Source organism: Equus caballus, chromosome 24 (genome assembly GCF_041296265.1).
Source record: "Equus caballus isolate H_3958 breed thoroughbred chromosome 24, TB-T2T, whole genome shotgun sequence".
NCBI lineage: Eukaryota > Metazoa > Chordata > Mammalia > Perissodactyla > Equidae > Equus > Equus caballus.
In genome coordinates, this window is record NC_091707.1 from 54,812,412 (window position 1) to 54,833,917 (window position 21,506).

Below are 21,506 nucleotides of genomic sequence, written 5' to 3' on the forward strand. Positions count from 1 at the left end.
AACACAGTTATATATTCTAGTTGTCGGTCCTTCTGGCTCTGCTATGTGGGACACCACCTCATTGTGGCCTGATGAGCAGTGCTAGGTCAGTGCCCAGGACCTGAACCAGCAAAACCCCAGGCCACCAAAGCTGAGTGCGTGAACTTAACCACTCGACCACAGGGCCGGCCCCTACAGGACCCTTCTTTTGAGAGCCACTGGTGTAAAGGAAAAGCACTTAAATTAGAAATCAGGAGACTTCAGTTCCAATTCCATCTCTGAGTGTGGTGTGACCCTTGGCAAGGTGCTATGTTTTCTCTTTCTGTGGTCAAAATGAGGAGATTGGACTGACATTTTTCTTAGGTCACTTACCACGTTAATGAAATCTGTGAAACCCTTCAAAATCCATATTCTTCTGATGTAAAACAGTGATTCTCCAGGTTTGGCTCATTCAATGTCTGTGTCCTTTTGCGCTCTTTTCTCTTTCCTTCTTTTATTCAGTATCTCCTATGGGGTCCAAGTAAGGTACTGTCAGAGGAGAGAAGAATGGTTTGAGAATGAGCCTTAGAAGATAATCAAGTCCTCGTTTTTTTCGTGTTAGCAAGAATATGTCTTTAAACAGAGAACTGCAGTTCCGATTTAGTCAACTACCTAATAAATCCTAGCTCAGCAGTAGCAATCCATGGGAAGGTCTCAGTCAGTGTGTCCTCATCCCTGTTGATTTAAACACCGGGTTCTAGGCTGGGTGTCGGAGCTTTCTGTAGGAAGGAATATAAACACCATTGCAAGACTCATGCAAATGGACCTCTTGGAAACTAAGAAGCAGTGCTATTTTGGATGAGGAAAAACACCACCTTGTACATTTTAGTGGAAAATCAGAAATAGAGAAAGCCTGATTAACATAAATAAAATGTGAGAAAGAAAAACTAGCTTCTTGAGAGAACAAAATACATTTATCTAAAGCAAGACTCCTCAAATTACAAGTCTCTTAGGGATGTCTCTCTGCAGTTTCTTTATCATTATCTCTGCCTGCCTTCTAACTCCTTCTCCAGTCAGAACATGTGTTAAATGGCTCTCCTTTTTCGTGCTTGTAGATTAGGAAGGGGTGGCATGGTCAGGATTGGTGCCTCGACACCAGACCTTCGGTACTCAAAACATAGGAACGCTACTGTCTTTGAGGCAGCCTGGGTGCCTTCAGACCTGTGTGCTTTGATTTTAGGTGTGCATACTTATACCCTTCCTTTGCTTCTCTGCCTTCAGAATAAGATACCCTCATCCCTGCCCTGCCAGCTGGAAATTCCCACAGTCTTCATTCATTTGGTCTCTACTGTGGTCTGAATGTCTGTGTCCCCCCAAAATTCACATGTTGGAATCCTGACTCCCTATGTGTTGGTGTTAGGAGGTGGGGCCGTTGGGAGGTGGTTAGGTTACGTGGGTGGAACCCTCATGAATGGGATTAGTGCTCTTATAAAAGAGACCCCACAGAGCTCCCTAGTCCTTTCCACCATGTGAGGTTACGATGAGAAGTCTGTGACCTGGAAGAAAGCCCTCTCCTGACCATGCTGGTACCCTGATCTCAGACTTCCAGCCTCCAGAACTGTTAGAAATAACTGTTTATAAGCCACCTAGTCTGTGGTATGTTAGTATACGACGGCCTGAACAGACTAAGACAGTCTCCATTTCTGAAGGGTCCCACTGGACCAGTCCCCAGAAATTCCCTTCCTCGCTTAGCTTCTTGAAAGACATTTAACATGCCAAAGCCTTTGGAATCCATTCATTCTTTCAGTTCTTTGGAACATTTAATTAGTTAATTTGTTTGTTTATTCATTCCAATTCCCTAGCCTCTGTGGAAAATACAGATATGAACAAGACATTTTCTGGTTCATTAGGTTTCTTTGACTTCATATTATTGTGCCGGTTAGTGTGGGTTGGGTTTATATGGGTCGTTGTAGTGGGTTTGGTTTGTGACTTCCAAGCACTGTTCTATTGGAAAGAAAAGGATGATGGGAGTGGGTTTGTGAAGCTGGGGAGTTAGAGTTAATCATGGTAACTGCCTCAGAATAGCCAGAGCCTAGGGGAAGGGCTCTGTGAATCAGCACCTATGAATCAGATGTTCTTTTTTCATCTTTAAGAGACCCACAAGTGTGATAGTGACAATTCAGAGAAGCACTGAAGGCTGGAAATTCTGGAAAACAGGGCCCCCAAATTTCAGGATGATTTGACCTAAGAAGACTAAGCAGTAATTTAGAATAGACTTCAAGCATTTGAAGATTTCACAAATTAAGAGGATGTAAATGAGGCAGAAGCAAAAATGGACCAGATAGGAAAGAACTCCCTATCAGCCAGTGCACCAGAACGGATAATGAGCTATACTTAGGTATTTTAAGGATATTTGAGGAAAATTATCTAAAACTGGGAAAAATGGCAGAATGATTATTGAGTGTCCTTTCAGTGTCAGTCAAGAGCATTGTCTAGCAAGCCCATCTAAGGGATGTCTGACATTCTTGGAGAAGACTGACTTTTATAAAGTTAGATGTTAACCTGTAGAAAATTGCTAAGTTACAAACGACTTTTGTCCAGTAGAGATCTAAATGATTTCTGTTAAGTAGAAAAAATAACTTCAACGGTTATGTTTTAGTTGCTCTGGACATTGACCAGTTTTGTACCTAACTTTCTGCAAGGTTATTACAGCATTCTTTTTTTCCACTGTCTCTGTATTTGTATGTTTCTTGTATTACCGTTGAACCAGCTTTGCTGTCCTAATGGTCCCCTCATTAATGAGCTAAATCAGTCCTTGACGCATACATACTGTGTATTTGTATGAGGGTTGTGTTTTTAGCTTTTTGAAAATTATACTTTGTCAGAACTGAGTACATATTGAGGGGCATCTTAGGTGGCTTACCCGGGAGTGGGGTTTGACTATTGACTTCCAAGTTGTTCAGCCCTGAATTCCCACAGTTATAAGTGTTTATCTAAATTCTTTTGGTCACTTGGATGGTAAGTTGCCTTTATGGATCATCTCATTATATGGTCTGGATGACTGTTTAAAACTCCTGCCTTGTTAAGATCTCAGATGGCACAGAGTGGAAAAGTATCATTTCTTTTGTGGTTAATAATAGTACTATTATTTATTTATACAGCACTTATAGTTTATAAAACACTGGCACACCTACTGTTGTATTTGATCCTCTTGATTTTTTTGTTCGGGAGCAGGACAGGAATTATTACCCACATTCTGTAAGTGAGTAAGCTGAGACTCTGACAGGTAAAGTGACTTGCCAGAGGGCACTCAGCTGGTAAGGAGTGGAGCTAGGACCACAGCCCAGCTGTTCGCACTCCAAGCTCGTGGGCAACCGCGTGACGGAACCAGGATTCAAGAGGATCTTGATAAGAATAGTGAGTTGAAGTGGGAAAAAACCTGAATGCTAACAGAGTAATCCCGTGCCACAGCTTCAGACACCTTGCATATTGATTTATCATTCCTGCCTCTCATTTTAGCTTTTTGAGTTTATGTGGTCTGTTCCTAATTGTTGGCATGCCTGACCTGTCTGTGAATCTTCTTTCACCTCCCTCTCCTCTCAGGGATAGAGCAGTGCTTGTCACACAGCAGGTGCCTGGTCAATATTTCTGGATTGAAGATAGGAATTTGTTTTACGTGCTTTTATCTTCTTGATTCTTCTCTATTCCTAGTAGGACTTTCTTGGCAAATTTCTGTCTATCTGGGTGACATTGGAGCAGCTGCACTTGCTCATTCAAAAGGATAATCTGCCCTTTTATTTGATGCTTTCACCGGAAAGCGGACTGATGACTTAATCCAATTTCGTCTTTTTATGAAATCTCTCTAGATCTACAAACCGCTGATTCGTTAACTCAGCAGATATTTATTGAGTAAATCTGGGTGCCAGGCCCTGGGACAGAACAGTAAGGATGAGGCAAGAGCCTTCCTGTCGTGGAGGTTACACTTCCTTTGGCTCCTGGTCCTGCTGGTTCATAGTATTTCTGTTGAAATATTTTCAGTCTTTGCTCTGCTTCATTATTAATCTCATGAAACAACTGAGTTATGAGAAAGACTCTCTCTACAACATGCCTAAAAACCATCAACTTCTCTCCATTGGCTGCTGCCATCCAAGTCCACACCCAGCATCCCTTACCTGGCCTGCAGCAGCAGCTTCTCCCCACTTCCGTTTTTCTTCTAAAGAATGAAAATCAGGTCATGTTACTCCCTTGCCTCAAACTCTCCAGTGGCTTCCCTGGCTAGTAAAGCACTGCTTTCCTCTTGGTCTTCATCTCCCTCCCCTCTCATCCTTACTTCCCCATTTCAGCCACACGGTACCGCTGTATGAGAGACAAGTGCCAGGGTGTCTCCTCCCACTTTGGGCCTTTCTACCAACTCTTTCCTCTGCCTGCAGTGATCTTGCCCTGATATTTGCACACCTGTCCCTACTTGTCATTCAAATCTCAGCTTAAGTACCACTACCTGTGAGGGGCCTCTTCTCAGTAGCCCCCAGTCACTCTGGTACATTGCCTTGTTTTATCATCTTTTCTTATTCTTTCATTTTTCTGACTCCCTTCATTAGAACGTGACCACCGTGCCTCTGGGGGCTTTAGCTTACTCGCTTCTCTCTGCAGCACCTAGAATAGGGTCTAACACACAGCAGCTTTCAGGTGTTTGTTGAGTGAATGCAAGGATAATTTTCAGTAAGCTGGTACAGATATTTAGAGAGTGCTTATTTGGTGAGAGAGATTGATACAGACAGGAATGCAAAAGTAATACCAATAAACTCCTACTTTTGAGTAGTGGTAGACTGAAAAATGTATTGTAAATGTGTTTGCTTTATGGTAGAATTTTTTGGGGGTAGCTTTTAGTTTAAATAGAATTCCCAAAATGGAGGTAAGGAATGGCTTTATTTAAAACTTTTGTTTTAAAGTTAAATGTCACTGTAGAAGTTCAGTTGAATTATGTAATTTGGGGGAAAGAATTGGTTCAAAATGTAGGACTCACACATTTCCTTTTGATTCAAGATGTGGATTTTTTTGTTTGTTTTAAAATTTTTGGAAAGGTTAATTCAGCTGGAATAAAAGTGCATTCAGTGAATTCAAAAGTTTTTGACCAAAGACCTTACTATATGCCTAAGAGTGTGCTGTGCCTTATGAAGCCTTAGAAAGGACTAAAAACAAGCCCACTGCTAGTGCGCTACCCACAATTTCAAAATGGAATTTGGGATGGTGGTCCACAGTTATGAGGGGTTTCTCTTGAAGCTGTGATTGCATGGCGAGCGTGGTGTTTTTACTTAGAGTGTATGTGTATTTCTGATGGGGGTTATGAGGAGCTCAACTCCTCGGGTCTCCTCTTGCCAGCCCCCCTCAGTCCCTGTCCGCAGCGACTCTCGTCTGGTCAGAGGCCTAAGGCATGTAACGGACAAAGGTGACTCCTCAGTACAAGATGATATATGAGATTTTTGAAAGCAGCTATTGATTATCATAGGAATTCCAGAGTTTTAGAGATGACTGCAGGCTGGTTTTGGTCAGGAGGGGAACTCCGTGGGATTTTGAAACATGTGGGATAATATTAGCCACAATTGATTGTGATTGATGTGTGCCTGGCATTTCATGTCTGCAGTATCCCTACAGAGGTGCTATCGTCCCATTTTAAGATTAGGAGACTGAGGCTTAGATGGGTAAGCATTTGCCCAAGGCTTCTCAGGTGGGTAGTAGAACTGGATTCAAAACCGTGCGTTCCTTAACTGTTGTGAGAAAAGGCAGAAGGCACTGTGGACACGCATGAGTAAGCGTGCGGGGTCAGTGAGGAGACCACCCTGGGTCCGGGTTGGCGAGTGTGGGAGGTGTATGGAGGAGCTTTATGCCATGCTGGGTTGCTGAGACTTCATTCTGCAGACAGTGAAAAGGACCTGTTGGTTTGTAAACGAAGGTGCTAGGGCAGGTGACTGTGTGGGAAGGGAGTAGGACAGGCAGGGAGGTCAGGCAGAGGGGAAGAGAGTCTTAATTAGGGTGCTGGAGGGCAGACTAAGAAGAACTGGGCCCCAGAGGACGCTCTCGACTGCGTCTTGTTGCCACTCAGCCCCCTGCTCATTGGAAAAATCCGCGACTGGGCCATGAGAAAAGAATCATATTTTTAGTCATGACCATAACTGATTTCCATTTATGTCTCCTATTTGGTCTCCACACAGCACAGCAGTGAATATGCGCGTCCATAAATGTCAGAAGAACATTCCTGTTTCCTTGATTGGAACTTTAGACTTGGTTCTGTAGCACATTCATCATGGCTGTGTGCCTATAACCAAAAAAAGTAGGAGAGGAAACCTTGGTTGTGAGGCCTCAAACCCAAGGACATCAGGGCCTTAAACTCACAGATTGTCAGTCTTCAAAGGAACTGTGATGAGGATTCAGTACCAACAAATCATAAGTTCACTTTCTTGGGAAATTGTTTCATGTGGAAAGACATGTTGCTTGCACAACTAAGGTACATGTTAAGCTAAGGACACTGGTTTCAAATATTCTTCTCATTTAGCTTTCCCAAATTGTCAGGGGCCTGGGGACACCTCTTGTTAATGATCGTGTTCTTATTCAGTATCTCCACATTTGTTTCTCTGGAGAAGCCTCGGGCAGCTTCATGTCCAGTAACTGCAGTAGGACAGTGTTCTGTCATGACAGCAGGCCCAGTCAGGAGGCTGCTGTTCTTAGGATGAGGCTCGAGAGGACGTGAGTCCAGATTAAGTAGGCTGAGTGTGATGGTGTGTAGCTCAGAGAGCCCCTCCAGATGTCAGCTCTGGTGGGCTGCCGGGTCATTTAGGCCAGGTGTTTGCACCTGGGCCTGTCCCTGGTGCAGGGAGGGGATGGCCTAGCAGCAGGGACTCCTGGGCTCTTTCACTCCTTCTTCAACCAGAACCGTCTACTTTCAGCAGTTTTATGTTGCATGTAAGTGATATAGAAAAGAAACAAATGGCTAAAAAATTAACATCTCACTATTCCTTCATGTTTCAAAAGGAACGTAAGTCCTGGAGTAGGAACGTGTTTTGTCTGAGCCTTGAGTCGTTGGTAGATGACCTGGGATGACTTTTTAAACATTGTGTGGTCACAGAAGGGCCATTCAGGAGAGGAGTGGAGCAGTCAGGAGCCACAGACCCTCACTTGTGTCCTTACTCCTGCCACTTTGGTGTTATCATTGCTCAAGTGGTCAAGTGGCAGTTCCCAGCCTTTGAAGCAGACTGCATTCCCTGTCTGGTCCCAAGGCCGTGACAGCTCAGGTCTCTACCCCTTACTTCCTGGGACACCTGAGGCTCTGTCAGCCCTTTGTGGTCTCTTGCCTGGCCATGAACTCTGGGGATTAGCCAGGGCCAGCTGGATGAAAGAAGCCCAGAGTGTCGCTGTGTCCCAGCCCCGTCTCTGGCCTCAGGCTGCCTGACAGTCTGTGGGATAAGTCCTCCTCTAGAGACAGCCTGAGTCAGTTGGTATTGGGCCACCAAGAGGGCACAGGGGTTAAAACGTTGGCGTTAAACTGTTCCAATCAAGAAAACTGGCATTAAACGGTCGGAGGCATTGCTCTGCCTCTTAATAGCAAGATGACCTTGGGCAAGTTACTTAACGACTTTGGCCTCTGTTTTTTTACGAGTAATTTGGGGAATCTCATAAAGTTATGTCTAAAGTATACTTGGTGCCTGGAGATTTTTCACCATTTCTATCAACTCTGCTTTCTACCAGAACCTATGAATTGCCCTGAAAGATTTAACCAGCTCTCCAAGAGGAGATTCTTGAGTCACTTGTGGAAAATAGACACTAAGTCCAGAGGTTCTCCATCCCACTGGGCCTCTGTCACACTGGACCTGCCTGGTGGCCAGGGTAAAGCACGTCAGGCCAGTTCCCAGCATGCCAAATGGCTAGGAGTTAAGACCTCTGCTGCTCTCTCCATACCTTGCAACGAGTGCCAGGAATGTAGGTTTCGGCCTTTGGACCATCCAACAAATCCGTCAAGTAGTTATGGAGTGTCTGCTATTTCCTAGTCCTGTCCTTGACGCTGGCAAGGACTGGTAATGGGATGCTCTGGGATCTCCCTTCCCTCGAGAAGCTTGCATCTGCTTGAAACCAACTGCCCCTACCCCATCCATCTATGACTATAACTAGGTAGTAAAAACAGCATATAATTGTATTTGTTGTGAGCGAATTGTTCTTCCTAAGGCTTGGGCAATCTCTACCATTTTTTTTTTTAACTTAGGATTTAGGACAGTGATTTTATACATACATCCATACATATTATGTATGTGTGTTTGCATGCATGTGTGTGTGCACGCACACACACACACATACCCACACCCACACCCCTTGTCCTGAGAATCGCAGGACAGAACTATCTGGCCCCGCTTCCCCCCCAAAAAAAAATTGAGCTACGAATAAACAGGCAGAACACTTCAGTGAGGAGAGTGGCCTTACCATAAAGAAGAGCCATCCAGCCGTCAGTGCTGTCACTGGAGACCACCTTGTGAAGTAATAAAGATGATGAAGAGTGTTTCTATAACTTTATATACTTGATCCACGGGTCCTACCTTGTTGGGTCCCCACAACTGTCCTGTTTGAGAGAGGCATGGGCAGAGTGAGCATTATTCCAGTTTTACATAAGGGAATCCAGGCCTCAGAGAACTTAAATAGCTTGCCAGTGATCACAGAGTTGGTAAGTGACAGATCTGAGACCTAAATTCGGGTTATTTAGTGACTGTGACTCGCCCATGTTTTCTGTTGTATCACGATTCTGCCAAGAAGCTGCTGTCACTGGAGGGTCTCAGGCAGAGACTTGTCAGGAATATTGTGGGAGGCATTCTGGATCAGCTTGGTTGATGATTGCTCTATGGTTTGAGGGACCACAGGACTCCTCAGACTATCTTCCTCACTAGTCAGTCTGCCTCTGGTGGCTGTTATCACTTCGTTTCTTTGAGTCAAGCTCTGGACTCTCACTTCTTTTCAAGGTAGAGATAACGTATGAAGAGGGGTGCATCCATCCCAGGGCATCTTCGCGTGAGCACGAGAACTAGATCGCTTTTCTCTCTGATGGAAAGCGGAGGCAGAAGGCAGTTCATTCAGCAAGCCTTTATTGAATAACTCCACTTTGTCAAGCTCTGTTACCACACACTGGGAATACAGAAATTAAGCTCACACAGACCCTGCCCTTGAGGGCCTCATAAATGTGTGGGGCAGGCAGAATGCTGTAATGCGGTACAGTTGGCAGCAGAGAGAGCCGCTGGGTGTCCTGGGGATAGTTCAGGCTCCTGGGGACAGAGCAGCCGAGGGAACAGTGTGGGCCACATAAAGGGTGCAGGTCATGTAGAGAGCAAGGAATAATCTGGGCCAGTTAGGCTATGGACCAAAGAAAGGAGGTCCTGGCATATTTTGGGGACTGAGAATGGGTGAATTTTTGGGTTTGTGAATGGGAGAAAGAGTTGGAGAAATAGGGGTTTGTATACTGGGCTGAGACATTTTTTCTTAATCCTGTGGGCACTGAGGAACTAGTGCAGGGTTACAATAAGGGGACATCAAAATCAGATCTAGAAAAATGGCTCTGGCAGATTTTTAGAGAAAGGATAGAACAAGAAAGACCAGGTACTAATACAGGAAACTCACTGAGAAATGTTGAAGGCTTGAGCCAAGGCGTGGGCCTGGGGGTGGGGAAAGGGTCAGATTCAAAGAAACCTTTTTGAGGTAGAATCAGAATTAGTGACTGCTTATACTTGTGGTGTGAGGGAGAGGAAAGTCAAGAGTGACTCACAGGTTTTTATTGGAGATCTGTCTCTCTTATTTTCTAAAGATTTGCAGTCCACATGCTGAAGATTCTCCTTAATGGCAGCTTTCAGAGTACAGCCTCAGTTTTTTTGCCAGATCTTGCCAGCTTGGGCTTTACAAACTAGTAAACATTTCTCTTTTATTGGCTGACATCTCGTTTCCTTTTTCTTAACTTCTGTTCTGAAATTATTATGGCAATTTTTGTACTTCAAGGAATTGATAAGAGCCTGGTACATATTAGACAATAAATGAATAATCAAATCAATGAGATACTCATCACGGTTGACCTACAGGGTCGTGTTGTTAGTGGTCAAGTAGTGGGCATAAAATGTGACTTCTGTGATTCTAAAGCAGCTTATGCATTTGTGCTAAAATAATGTGTGGTAGTGAAAGGGTAAAATACAGAATTCTGAAGAATTTTCAGTAAAATGTAGCCCGGTATCACTCTACACTATGTTCATTGACCACGCTGGTCCTACCTGATCATTATAGCAGCAACAGCCACAGGAAGGTAAGGCATTTGGGTAGATCGCAGTGGAACAGGTTGCATTCTCATTCCTGTAAGCTTTTGCCCCCCACCCCCAACCTGCGCAATTCGGGGATGAGGGGGTGGATGTGTTAGGTGATTTACCCAGGATCCCAGGCATGCCCAGGGTTCGACTGATTTCTTTGGACTAATCCAGCTCCCAGCCTGGAGCCTAAGCATACACTGCATTAATCAGACTTGCTGGAATGATCACATGGTTTTCTAGCTGCCTCCCCTGTTAGCTGCCGCTTGTCAGCAGCTGGCGGAGCTGGAGGCTGCAGGCCCCTGTCTGCAGAAAGCCTTTTACTTCAGAATATTGGGGGGGGGGGGGGGTTGTGGAAACCCCGCCTCCTTTTTCTGCACTTTGCACCATCTGACTGACTAAATGGTTGTCCTCCAAACCAAAAAGGCTACCAGACAATCTAAGGCAATTGTCTTTGACTAGGTCATGTTTGCATTTGAAGAATTCAGGTATGTTCTGGGTTTCCTACATCAGTCTGCTGCTGGGTTTTTGTTCTCGCTGGGTTTTTGCTGTGTAATGACAGCTTAGGCTCTGGCTGGTTCTCGCAAAAAAAGGATTCTTCTCTGCATTTGGTGGGGTTTTCTCCCGGCCGTGGGGTGGGAGGTGCAGAGGTGCTGCAGGTCTAGGGTGTTTACTGCATGCACGAGTGCAGCGTGGGTAATTGATTTGATGTGTGTGAATTCGCCGAGAACCCCACCTTGTGCCTCATTTGCGCTGCTGTTGCTGGTGTAAGTTCTGAATACAGAATAGCAACTGTTTATCCAGAATGAGTCTCTTGCTATCTTTTGTTTTTCTTCCTTTGTCAAACTCATGGAGCCTGCTGCTCTTTTAAAAAATGCTAATTCTAGCAGCGAAGGTGAAAAATTCTGCAAGTCTGTCTGGTGAGTTGAGGTTTGCTTTTCCTCATTGTTAATAGTGATCTCATGGCTGGGCAGTTTTCTGGGAAGTGCCCTAATAATGTTTTGTTAACGGGGTCCTTCTTTGCTTTTGTAAGCTTTTCAGCTGCTGTAATTATTAATGCTCCAAATTAGAGTCTTTTGTGAATCTTATTGCTTCTCGTTCCTCCATCTCTTCTCCGGGAATCTGTCTGTGGGTATGAATGTGGGAGGGGATGTTCCGGCAGAGATAGTTTCTAAGAAATGAAAATAAAGGAGGTGGAATGGAGGGTTATCTGATCATTCTTGAGCCTATTTCTACCTCTCTGGAATGTAGGGAAGAAAGTATAAATATGTGTGTGTCTGTTTCTAACCTCTGATGGGTTCTCATGTCTCAAATGGAATTTCTGTGTATTTTAGAACTGAGCATAAATACTATATTGATGGGCGAAGAAGTGATTGTCTGGGAACCTCTTTATGCCTTTTACGTTCCCTCCAAATGTTGCTGCAATAGACATTAAAATGATACTAGAATGACCACCTTTCGTTATGTGTAAGAGGAGGCTAGAGACCTTTCAATCAAAATCAAGAGGGTAGATGAGAGGATCATCAGATTTCCACAAAGAAAGCGGAGCTACAAAGGGTGTCCCCCGCCTGTTCTGTAAACTTGGGGCTTTGCATCCAGGAAGTTATCCTTTGTTTAAGAGCATGTCTCTGCATTATTTCTAACGGATTGAACTTGTGAAGAGGACATTCTTTCCATGTGGCAACATGCTCTGATGACATGGGGCCTGTGCCCTTACACAGTGACCAGAATTTATTATTTTATGATAGTTCTGTTAGATAAATAACAAGAATTTATTTAATTCTTGACATGTTACAATAGATAGATCCTCAGGGAATGAATCGGGAGTCCTTGGTTCTAGTCCTAGTTTCAAAACTAGCTATTCTGATCCTTGTGAGAGTTGTAGAAGAGTTTTGTAAATTGTAGCAAGTAGTATAATCATGAGGTTCGTATTTTATTTTTAGCATTTATTCTGGATGGAGGCAGCCTTAGCTACCACCTTGAACAGAGCTTGGAGCCTTTCACTGCCTTTTCTATTAGAGAAAAGGGATGTGTGTCCACAAACCCCTTCCCATTGTGGTGGACTCCTAGCCCAGAGTCAGGAGCTGGGTCTGTGACATGGGAGGGGGTCATAGTAAAGGCCACTACACTGCTGTACCAAGAAAGTAGAGCCATCTGTGGAAAGTAGATCAGAAAGGAGAGGTCCCCCACCCCTGCTTCAAGCTTCTGCCTAAGCTTGCCCTGAAGAGCTTTGCTGGGTATGATTGCATTTTGTGGCTGCAGTATAGACTGACTGCTTTCTTGTACTTTTTTTTTCTCTCTCTTTTTTTGAGGAAGATTAGCCCTGAGCTAACAATCTGCCGCCAATCCTCCTCTTTTTGCTGAGGAAGACTGGCCCTGAGCTAACATCCGTGCCCATCCTCCTCTACTTTATATGTGGGACGCCTACCACAGCATGGCTTGCTGAGTGGTGCCATGTCTGCACCCGGGATCCGAACTGGCAAACCCTGGGCTGCCAAAGCAGAACGTGCAAACTTAACTGCTGCGCCACCGGGCCAGCCCCATGGCTTTCTTCTTTAGGCTTTATGTGTGGGGACCAGGTGATCACAGTGGAGCAGCCCAGGCAGTATAGTTTTTAGCATAGGTCAAGGTGGCTCTCAAGCTGTATCAGGCCACAGAATCACCTGGAATCAGAATCAGGAAAATGAAAATTCAGAAACCTGGGCCCTACTCCCAGAGGTCCATATCCAGAGAATCTGCATTTCTGAGAAGGTCCCAGGGGATTCTGATGCTGCAGGTCTGTGGACCAGACTTTGAGAACCATTGGCTTAGGAAAAGCAGACAGATTGACGTTGAGGTGGATAGTCTGAGGCAAAAGCAAGGTTCAGGTGCAGGTAGGAAAGAAGTCAGGAGCCAGAAACAGCAGGTCAAGTTCAGGCAGGTGGACCAGAGCAGGGCCTGCCCACAGGGAGGTTAAACTATGACTAAGTCAGTCACCACAGCCCTCCTCCTGGGGGCTCTTAGATCAGTGCAAAGCAGGACTAGGACGAGAGTGGGGGGCTTGTTTTATAACCCTGGTTCTGCCGTGTGGTACCTTTGTGGACTTGACAAGTCTCTTGATCTTTGTAGTCTCAGTTTTCTCAGCTGAAACATGGGGATAGTAATTCTTACCAAGAAAATCTTTAATGCTGCTAGAATTAAATGAGATGACGTGAACTTACTTTACAAATTAAAGTACTCTTTCTACATAATATAAAGGAAGGAGAGGACCCTGGGGTGACTCCATCAGCTTATCCACACGTGTTTATAGGCCTCCCGTGTGGATACACACATGGCAGAGAGCACAAGGGCCACATTCATTTGAAAAAGGCAGTCTGATTTTGACAGGAACACGTGTACATGCTGTTCTTGGACTATGAGTTCCTTGAGAGCTTTCATGAATCCTTTGTTTTTAACTTTGTTTCCTTCGTACCTAAAAGTGCTTGACACACAGTAAGACCTTAGTAGGCGGTTGATGCAATTTGACACAGTTCATTTTCATGAAGATTTAACAATGAAGGACAAGCAAGCAAGCTATCTGGCTAGCCCGGTGCAGGCCTGATTTGGTGCCATGGTGCCCACTGAGTGTGCTAGTTCAGAAGAGCATGTGGGAAAGCTGACAGCTGACCTGAGAAAAATGTGAAGTGTCCTCGGCACACCCCAGTTGCAGGAGTGCCAGAGAACTGCCATGGCATTGCATGAGAACTCTCTGTAGATGATCTCACTCTAGAACGTGCTGGTTATGATGATGGCCTGGGGCCTGGTGCCCAAGCCCAGAGATTTGCAGAATCCCCAGAGCCTGAGAGCTTGGAGCAGCCTTTTCCAGCTGGTTCAGGGATCTCTGCCTGCTCTTGGCTAGAAGACTGTGTTGTTCTGATACCGGGCATCTGTCCTAGCTGGCTGTGGTGGTAGACACACTTCACTTGTGGTTTTGCCTTTTTGACAAACACTTCTTAGACGAGACGTATACAGAACTAAGAGTTTAAGTGAACGTTCACCTGTTCTGCACACCGTGGAGCCTGGCCTCCGAGCGCTGCTGGAGGCAGCTTGGTGGGGTACTGTGTAGTTTCCTTCGCCTCTAGACCCCGAGCAGTGACTGCATTCCCTTACCATCCCCAGAATAAAGTTTTAAATGTGGGTTTTTGCTCCATAATCCCTCAAGTGTGAATGGAACTCAAATCAAAAATCACTGTGTCTCGGGATTCCTGCTACTTATTCTGATTTATTTCTAGAAGGAATGTAGTATACCAACTCCAAGATTTAAAATCCGTGGTTGGAATGTGTCGGTCACGTGAAAGTGGGAAGTTACTGCTTTGAATCTGTTTTGTTTTATTTTATTTTTCTTTTAAACAAAACGTTATCATGGAAAGATTGGGCTCAAACTCCAACTATCTCTTGCTTTATTAATTCACATTTATATCTGGTCCTGGGAAATGTTATAACTTGTTTTGCCCTTTCACTGGAATATTGAAATGTGTTAAAATGAGTGGTATTGGGGAAGACCTGAAGTTCACAAGCCAGGAGAGCCCACCTAAATGTCAAGAGCCCAGGCCAGCTTAGTCCCTCTTGTTCCCAGGGTGCTGTAATCCCTTGAAGAAACAGACGTTTAGGGACCATGACTGTCACGCTGTGGTGAGGAAATCAGTCTCCAGTCTGTAGCACATGGAGGCAGGGCTGGGCAGGGAGGGCAGGCCCAGGTCTCACTCGCTGAGCACCTGCCGGGTACCAGACACTGCTGGTTGCTTTGCCTGTGGTAACTTTAACCCACGTAACATCTTATAAATGAAAACAGAGGCTCAGGGAGACAGACAACCCAAAACGTATACCTCCAACCCAGACCTTTCCCCGAACTCTGGGCCCGTATATCCAACTGCTTGCTTGACGTCCCTATCTGGAAATCCAACAGGCATCTCAAACTTAGCGTGCCTAACACCGTTCTCTTGTTCATTCCTCAGCTGTTCCTTCTACAGTCTTCCACAGCCCGGCAAATGGCAGCTCTTCCTTCTGGTTGCTCTGTCAGCGACTCCTTTCTTTCTCTTGTGCTCCTTCTCTTGTCCATTGAGAGAAGTCCTGGCAGCTCTACCTCAAACTATTCCCAGAGGCCAACCACTTCTCACCATCTCCAGTGCTGCCAGCCCAGTCCAGGCTGCCCCCGTCTTGTACCCTCATCACCACAGTAGCCTTGTAACTGGCCTCAAAGCTGCCTGCCAGCCTGCCCTGTTCCTCTATTCTCACTTCTTCCGCTGTTTTTCTTTTTAAAATATAAAATCAAATCACATCACTCCTGTGATCAGACCTTCCAATGGCTTCCCATCTCACTGAGCCAGAGCCCACGCTCTGGCCGTGGCTCGCTGGGCCCACTCAGCCTGGCCCTGTCACCGCCCAGATTCCGTCTCCAGCAGCGTCCCCCTACTTTGCACCACTCCAGCCACACTGGCCACGTGCTATTCTTGAGCATGCCGGACGCTCTCCCTCCTCTGAGCTCTGCCTCCCAGATGGCCACGTGGCTTGCTCCCTCATTTCTTCAGGTCTTGGCTCAGCCGTGCCCTGACCTCCTTTTTTAATATACCCCTCCCAACACTGGGCACTCCCTTTCCCACTTAGTCTGCTTTCTTTTTTCACCAAATCATATATCACCATGTACGTACTGTAGATTTTAACTTTGTATTTGTTTATTGTCTCCCTCCAGCAGAATGTAAGTGCCACAAGGGTCAGTTTTTTTAATCTGTTTTTTTTTTCTCTGCTGTATCCCTAGTGCCTTACACATAGTAGGTATCTAATAAATATTTGTTAAATGAATGAATAAAATGAGAACAGAGGCTCAGAGAAGTTAAGTAATTTGCCTGAAGTCACTCAGCAGTTAAAAGGGTCCAGTTAATTTCAGTCCAGTCCATCTTTCCCAGATACTCTGTGCCTGTAGTGCCATCCTGTGAATTGACCTTATGTCTTCTAGCCAGCACAACCTGTCTGAGTCTGTCCTCTGGGCCCAGAGCCTCTTGTAGTGCTTGGCACTTGGCACACCTCCATGTCTGTGGGAATCATGGAGAACAGAAGGGGAGTAGAAGATGTCCCCACCTAGGGTAGAATGGACTGACCCTCCTGCTAAGTCCCACGGCTCTGACGTCCCGTCTCTGTGTAGGACTTACTGCAGTGCGATTGTTTAACACGTGGTTTCTGTCGTGTCTACTGCCCTACTAAAGTGTGAGTTCTTTGAGGTCAGCTCCGGGAGCACACTTAGTCATCTTATATCACTGCCAACCACCAGCACAGTGGCAGCTCAGGAGGGATGATTAAATGTTTACGATACTGATACTGTAGCTGTTGAAGTAATTTGAATTCAATAAGTCACAGCCCCTAACTGAGGAGTTTATGAGCACTCTACCCTTGAGCCCCCAGGGCCTATGAGAATGCACACTGTGTGCGTCTTAAAGGTGATGGTAGGAGCCCCTGGTTGGTGGAAGTGGGCGGAGGATGGAGAACTGAGGGAGAGAAAAACAGCAGGAGGCGGGGAAGGACACGCGAATTTCATTGACTTGACAGTTCCGCCAGTGTTTGTCTGACTAGCCACAAGCAAAATGTGATTTTTGGAAACAAGTAATTTAGCCGTTAAGATAGCAAAGCAGATATATTAAAAATACCAATCTATCCTCCGTTATTAACTAAGTGTTACAGTTATGGTTGAGTTCCACGCAGAGAGGCAGCGTGATGGACCTGCAGCCCAGAGACTTGGCTTCAGTTCCTACGATGTGAGCTTGAAAGGTGTGGCCTTCGTTAAGTCAGTGTTTCTCCAGGCCTCAGCTGCTTCGCTTAGAGGAAAAGGGCTGCTTTGAGGATAACGTGTAGGAAAGAGGTGTATAAATTATAAAATTTTGCTGTAATGTTTGTACTTTATGTTTTGGAATCACTGGAAAGCTTTAGTCAGTTATTATTTAACCAGTTCAGGTACTACTTTCTAAAACAGTTCTGGTTTTCATTCCTCATTCCTCTTTCCTTAGCATAGTAATAGTCTCTTATGTTAAAAGCAACAAAACTAAGAGAGAAGAATTTAACTAGACTTATTACCTAGAAGAATGAGTCCTGGGACGGGATACCAGCCTGGAGCGTATGACTCTTGCCAGCTACTTAGGATAGTTGCAAAAGTATCTTCAACTGTGTAGGTTCTGAAAACTCTGTGTATGTCTTGAACGTCTAAATGTAAGCCACAGGAGAAAATGCAAATAGGTGTAATCCTTAGTTCTGCCTTCAGGAATTTGTTGTCCTCCTAAGGTACTGAACCAACACCAAAGCGTGAGGTGGGGTAGCCAAAGACAAAGCGAGCCCACGTCTAGGTAGATCGATTCCCCAGGGATACAGATAGGGCGCTGTAGGCCAGGAGGAGGACGTGGTTTCGCCACACGCAGGGGGCGGCCTCTCTTGGGGTGGCCTGAGGAGCGGAGGGTTTGGGTGCGTGGACACGTGTGCCGGGCGAGTCCGGAGCTGAGGCATGGGAGCAGGGCCACAGCGTGCTCTCAGCCAGGCCTTGTCTGGCCAAACCTGAGGAGAGGAGACTTCAGGTGATTCTCCGGTTTGTCTTTTCCTTCTGACTGGTGACCCCTCTCTGCCCTGAGGTTCGCTACTGTGCAGAGGTAAACGCTTCACCTCGAGGGAGTCATGGGAAGTAGTATTCATGGGAAACTGCTGGAGGCTCTGCAGTGCTGGCACCTTTGATTTTCCACTCGTGTTGTTAACTGCAGCAAGCTGCTTAGGCTCTTCGTGCTTTAGTTTCCCTGTTACTACCTCCCTCCCAGAGTTACTGTGTTGATTAAATGAGATTACTTATGTAAAGCATCTAGCACGGTGCCTGGCGCTTAGTAGATACTCAGTAAATTAATTCCTTTAATTTCCCTTAAGCAGCAAAGCATTTCATTAGACCCTCATCCTGGATTAGAAACTGCATAGGAGCCAGGAAATAGGCCTGACACACTCTAAGAATGGAGCCCCTTGAACTCCCCGTCTCACCGAGTGTTCAGACTCAGAACGCTAGAAATCAGTCCTTGGAAGATAATCCTGTTTACGCCTGAAACGTTGATGATGTAATGAACCAACATGACGTGACTCATCACCTGGGAGCTTAGGGCTTGGCTTGCTCGACATGGGCATTCACTCCTCTGAGAGGTTAGTTAAGTTCCTTGCAGTTGGTCCGCTGGGCCTTGGAGTGCTTTCTGTCTGAAGCACAGCCGGAGCCCGCCGCCGAGTGTCGACGTTTTCCCCGGTGCCTCCATTCGTAGACCACAGCCCGCTCTTCGTTATTCTGCGTTCCTCTGTGCCATACCGCTTTATTTCCAGAGCTCTTGAACTAATGTGGACTGCACTGGACAGGTACCATGTGTGAGGTCTCTTCCGTCAGGGGGACGGAGTGAATTACCAGCGAGGACTCAGTGGTGAGCACCCTTCCAGCAGGAAGGAGCTCTTGTAGATATGATGGGATGCATTGTGCGGTGCTTCTGTTGGACTTCAGGAGGTGCTGCTGAAGAGCTTCCACTTCGGGGTCCTGTGCCACGGTCCTCAGCTGGGGGAGCCCGTCAGTGTCCAAACACAGGGCCCAGGCCGCTCCTCACACCTGCTAAGTCCAGATATTCAGGGGTGGGACCCAGGCTTGTGCATTTTTTAAGGCTCCACTGATGATTGTGAGGCATACCCCCAGTTAGAGTTTGTGGGGAGAACCTGAGCTTGAGAACCTGGAAACCCTAGTTTTAATGATACCTGTTACTTTAGATAAGTCACTTAACTTCACTGGGACTTGGTTTGTCCACCTAGAAAAGTAGAAATAATATTTTATTTACAGAGATGTGATTCAGAGAGAATGAGGTGATGGCCACGTGGGAACCTTGGAAAGTCAAGAGCCCTGGATGCTGAAAGGTGCTGTTACATGTGCTTCTGAGTTCAGCTGGCGCCTCCTAAGTCAGACTGAATCCAGATGTGTTAAATGGGTGGCTTGTACAGGCTACAACATTTGGTCCGGAACTGAACCTGTGCTGGCTCGTGGTCTTTCTTGGGTTTGCTAACTGCACAGCTGGTCACTTGGGTGTCAGGGGTTTGTTTTGTCCTCGTTTACATGTGAGAGGAGTTGTTTTCACTCCAGTCAGCCAGTTCTGAGCCTGCCAAATGCCAGGATTCATCTCGCTGTGCATTCTTTGAGATCAGCCTGTCCTCCACCTTCATCAGCACAGGAGCTGGAAGGGAGAAGAGAGTGCGTGTTCCCATGCGGAGGCCCTGGAGAAAACATGCAAACTTGGACCTCCTCCATCTTTCAAGATCGCCTCTTGGCCACTGGTGCGCAGGCTGCGCTCAGGGGACGCCAGGGAGAAAACCAAGAGCAGGAAGGTGGGCATCCCCTCCAGGGCTCCGTCCTGGCTGTCCAGAAGTTGTGTTCTGTTCTTCATTTTTCACTGTATGTGGTAGATCAGAAGCTGTGTGTTAAGTCAAGGTAGAGCCTTCTTGACGGAGATGGGTAAAACTCTGTGGTTGGATGTACTTTTATGAGCAGGACATCAAACAAAATTCTGTGATTTAAAGAAGTGTTTGTACCCTGGTGATGAAATTCCTTTTCTTGGAGAGAGGATGCTTTCATAGTCAAACGAACCTTGGAGCACTTCCAAGGCCAGAGTGAAGACAGTGTCCTTTTATTATCTCCCACTCATTGAAGAGTGAGGGAAGCAGAGATTCCTGAGGTAGAAGAAGGTAGACACATTTTGCTGCTGTTGGTAAAATTTTTTGTTTTCCTGGTCTTGGTTGGGACGTTCGTAATAACCAGATTCTGGTGTGAACAAAGTGCAAATCAGCTCGTGCCTGCCCTGACTGGAACCGGAATTCCGCCTGCCTCAGAGAAAGCTGGGAAGTGGGAGGGGTGGGCCCTGGGACTTGGGGGTCGCTCCTTTACGGGTTTGTAATGGAGCTCCGTCCGTTGCCACTCCGGCTCCTTATCGTCTTCTACCAGTGAGGCCCTCCGTGGCCTGACCGCACGCTCTCTCTTGCAGCTCAGTGGCCAGGAATCTTCCCTCTGCTCCAAAACGTTGATTTAGTGACGGATCTGCACATACTGCTTTGCTTCCTCGTCTCTAAACCTTGTTTTCGCCCCATGAAACCCTTCAGAACCCAGCACTGTGCACACTTCCCTCAGGAAACCTTTTCTGACCTATATAGCCCATTTAAATTTCTCTTTTTTTCTGAACTCCCATACAACACTTGAGGTGTAAACACACAATCTAATATTTAATTTTTCTCAATCTCATTTTCTTGACTAGCTTGAGAGTTACTGGAAAGCAGAAACAATGTTTGCTACATCTTCATTCCATCTGTCTCACTTAACAGAGCTGGAAGCATCGCGGCTTCTCAGCACTTTCTATTTATTCGTTTTTATTACCTTGTCTTTTCCCCCACCTCCTGCCATATGCCAATCATTGTTATGGGCCCTAGAAGGGGAAATAGCAGGAAGGAGGACAGTGGCTGCCTTTTGGATGGCTTTTCATTTCTAAGCCTGAAGGCGTGATTAGGATTTTGAGAGAGTGAGCCCAGTGAGCAGGACTAGCTTTTCAGTGGGCAGAAGGGGTCCAGGCAGGGGCCAGCAGGAAGGCCTAGGAGGGCCAGGTGATGGATTTTCAGAGCTGTAGGCATCCACAAAAGGGTTTGAGCTAGTAAAAATGCCTGTCAAGTTTAAAAAGTCCGTACGCATTTAAATGAAAAATTTCTGATTCTTCTAGATTCAGATACAAACAAGCTAACACATGTGCAACTGTACCCACTATATTCCAGGCACGTCTGTTATTACCTCTGACTTTCATGACCGTCCTATGAGCTAGTCATTATTATTACCATTGTACCTGAGAGACAGTTAAGAAGATCACTTCCTCAAAGTCACTCATCTGCCTAATTGGTAAGCTGGAAATTGGGTCTAAGTCTTCTAACTGAAAAGGTAATGCTTGTTGTTGTCATTCCATAGCTGCCTCCAACCCTAATTTTGTAAAACAAGGAAAATCTGTCGGGTATTCTAGTGATATTTATTTGATATGTTTTGTTGAGTAAAGGAATCTATCGCATTTGTTGAACTTTGACTATGAGCATTGTAACCTGCTAAGCACTTTATATGCATAAACTCGTGTACTGCCATCCTCATAAGGATCTTACGAAATAGCTGCTGTTGTTGTCATATCTGTTTCACAGATTTGAAAAAACAGT

At 45.8% G+C, this 21,506-nt stretch overlaps 1 protein-coding gene across 9 annotated transcripts in view; it reads left to right on the forward strand.

The window, feature by feature from the left end:
- Window positions 1-21,506, forward strand: part of EVL (Enah/Vasp-like) — a 160,325-nt gene that overhangs the window by 23,051 nt on the left and 115,768 nt on the right. Inside the window, exons 1-2 of one of the 9 annotated variants that reach the window (XM_070249267.1) lie at window positions 10,543-10,762; window positions 21,084-21,204. The exons of 3 other annotated variants lie outside the window; for them this stretch is intronic. Coding sequence is in view for 4 of the 6 variants with exons in the window: in XM_023628387.2 (XP_023484155.1) it covers window positions 11,124-11,194 (71 nt within the window). In the remaining 2 variants the exon portion in view is untranslated. Of the gene's footprint in view, window positions 1-10,389; window positions 10,763-10,826; window positions 11,195-17,717; window positions 19,656-21,083; window positions 21,205-21,506 lie in introns of those variants that run through there. 5 more of the 9 variants (XM_070249261.1, XM_070249263.1, XM_023628385.2 and 2 more) reach the window with 5 other exon arrangements.